The following is a 2,500-nucleotide window of genomic DNA, read 5'->3' on the forward strand; positions in this document are numbered from 1 at the left end:
ATTACTGTTACAGCTACACTGTACAGGATTACTGTTATACCTCCACTGTACAGGATTGCTGTTATACCTCCACTGTACAGGTTTACTGTTATACCTCCACTGTACAGCATTACTGTTATACCTCCACTGTACAGGATTACTGTTATACCTCCACTGTACAGGATTACTGTTACAGTTTCACTGTACAGGTTTACTGTTATACCTCCCCTATACACGTTTACTGTTACAGCTACACTGTACATGATTACTGTTATAGCTTCACTGTACAGGTTTACTGTTATACCTCCACTGTACAGGTTTACTGTTATACCTGCACTGTACAGGATTACTGTTATACCTCCACTGTACAGGTTTACTGTTATACCTGCACTGTACAGGTTTACTATTATAGCTCCACTATATAGGATTACTGTTACAGCTATGATATATAGGATTATTGTTGTAGTTCCGCTATATAAGATAACTGTTATAACTCCACTATATAGATTTGCTGTTATAGCTCCACTGTGTAGAATTACTATTCTAGTTTAATTATATAGGATTACTGTTATAGCTTCATCATGTAGGATTATGCTGTAGCTCCTCTACTTTATGAAATGGTTTTTAGCAGTGAACTACTGATGGCTCTGTCTCTTTTTCCCACTGTTTGTGTGAGTCAGGTTGAAGATGTCTTCCTCAGACTCCAGCTGCTGCAGCAGATTGCGCTCCTGTCCTAAACCACATGGCTTCCTCGCCTCTGCCATCACTAAAGGTGTGTGTGAGGTCTAATTGAAAGCTGTTAGGCTGAGGCAGAGCGAGAAGCTTTGGGGAAACGAGCTAATAGCTAAATGTAAAGCAGAATGAATGAGAATGAATCTCTATAGCAGTGTTTATTACATCAGTCCACAGTGATCAATCAATACAGTGGGGCAACTTCCACCTATCGACTCTAATCAATTAGTGAAACTGTGTTAATTACGCCAATGTATAACTACCTTTTCAGTCCGGACTGCTTTTTGAATGAGACACAAGTAGTCAATCACAACAGAGCTCATTTACATACAGTTTTATTACTGGTCATTTCATCTGCTGAAAAAAGTCATTTCAATAATGTAAAGTGATAGTTGTTGTTGCTTAGCAACCACTGATAAATGCAATGAAAGCAATGTGTTATCAGATATAACGATATGTAACATTTTTCTTTCAATCAGACTGTGTGGGCGGAGCTAAGTGCTGTATACACATGGATCATCATCACATCCACCAGCAATTAATGATTCTTTTTATATCATTCATATGTGTCAATGTGTTTGCAGGGCTGCTGGGTGTGCTGCTGTTTGGAGTGGTATGGTCAATCGTGGGTCCAGAGTGCCTTCCGGGTAGGAACCTCTTTGGGCTGGTGATCCTGTTCCTCAGCGCTGTGTGTGGAGGGAAACTGATGGGAATGATCAGACTGCCCAGCTTACCTCCATTCCCACCACTACTGGGTACAGTAACACACTGACCAGACTGACCAGCTTACCTCCATTCCCACCACTACTGAATATGGTAACACACTGACCAGACTGCCCACCTTACCTCCATTCCCACCACTACTGGGTACTGTAACACACTGACCAGACTGACCACCTTACCTCCATTCCCACCACTACTGGGTACTGTAACACACTGACCAGACTGCCCACCATACCTCCATTCCTACTACTACTGAATATGGTAACACACTGACCAGACTGACCACCTTACCTCCATTCCCACCACTACTGGGTACAGTAACACACTGACCAGACTGACCAGCTTACCTCCATTCCCACCACTACTGAATATGGTAACACACTGACCAGACTGCCCAGTATACCTCCATTCCCACCACTACTGGGTACTGTAACACACTGACCAGACTGACCACCTTACACTGACCAGACTGCCCACCTTACCTCCATTCCCACCACTACTGGGTACTGTAACACACTGACCAGACTGACCACCTTACCTCCATTCCCACCACTACTGGGTACAGTAACACACTGACCAGACTGACCACCTTACCTCCATTCCCACCACTACTGGGTACAGTAACACACTGACCAGACTGCCCACTATACCTCCATTCCCACCACTACTGGGTACTGTAACACACTGACCAGACTGACCACCTTACCTCCATTCCCACCACTACTGGGTACTGTAACACACTGACCAGACTGACCACCTTACCTCCATTCCCACCACTACTGGGTACAGTAACACACTGACCAGACTGCCCACTATACCTCCATTCCCACCACTACTGGGTACTGTAACACACTGACCAGACTGACCACCTTACCTCCATTCCCACCACTACTGGGTACTGCACTGCACTGATCAGACTGACCACCTTACGCCCATTCCTCCATGTGTTCTAGGTATGCTGCTGATGGGTCTGATTCTGCGCAATGTCCCCTATGTGACCGATGCTGTGTACATTGATCAGAAGTGGTCTTCATCCCTGCGCAGCGTTGCTCTCGCCATCATCCTC

The 2,500-nt window shown here is 45.0% G+C and overlaps 1 protein-coding gene across 2 annotated transcripts in view; it reads left to right on the forward strand.

Annotated features, from left to right (window-relative positions):
- The window catches only part of LOC118822142 (sodium/hydrogen exchanger 9B2), a 15,582-nt gene that overhangs the window by 1,314 nt on the left and 11,768 nt on the right, over positions 1-2,500 (forward strand). For both annotated transcript variants that reach the window (XR_005008416.1, XM_036591021.1), the window contains exons 2-4: positions 660-751; positions 1,296-1,466; positions 2,388-2,500. The exon at positions 2,388-2,500 is cut by the window's right edge and continues 30 nt beyond it. Coding sequence is in view for 1 of the 2 variants with exons in the window: in XM_036591021.1 (XP_036446914.1) it covers positions 667-751; positions 1,296-1,466; positions 2,388-2,500 (369 nt within the window). In the remaining variant the exon portion in view is untranslated. The remainder of the gene's footprint in view (positions 1-659; positions 752-1,295; positions 1,467-2,387) is intronic.

This window comes from Colossoma macropomum, unplaced genomic scaffold (genome assembly GCF_904425465.1).
Source record: "Colossoma macropomum unplaced genomic scaffold, Colossoma_macropomum, whole genome shotgun sequence".
In the NCBI taxonomy this organism is placed as follows: domain Eukaryota; kingdom Metazoa; phylum Chordata; class Actinopteri; order Characiformes; family Serrasalmidae; genus Colossoma; species Colossoma macropomum.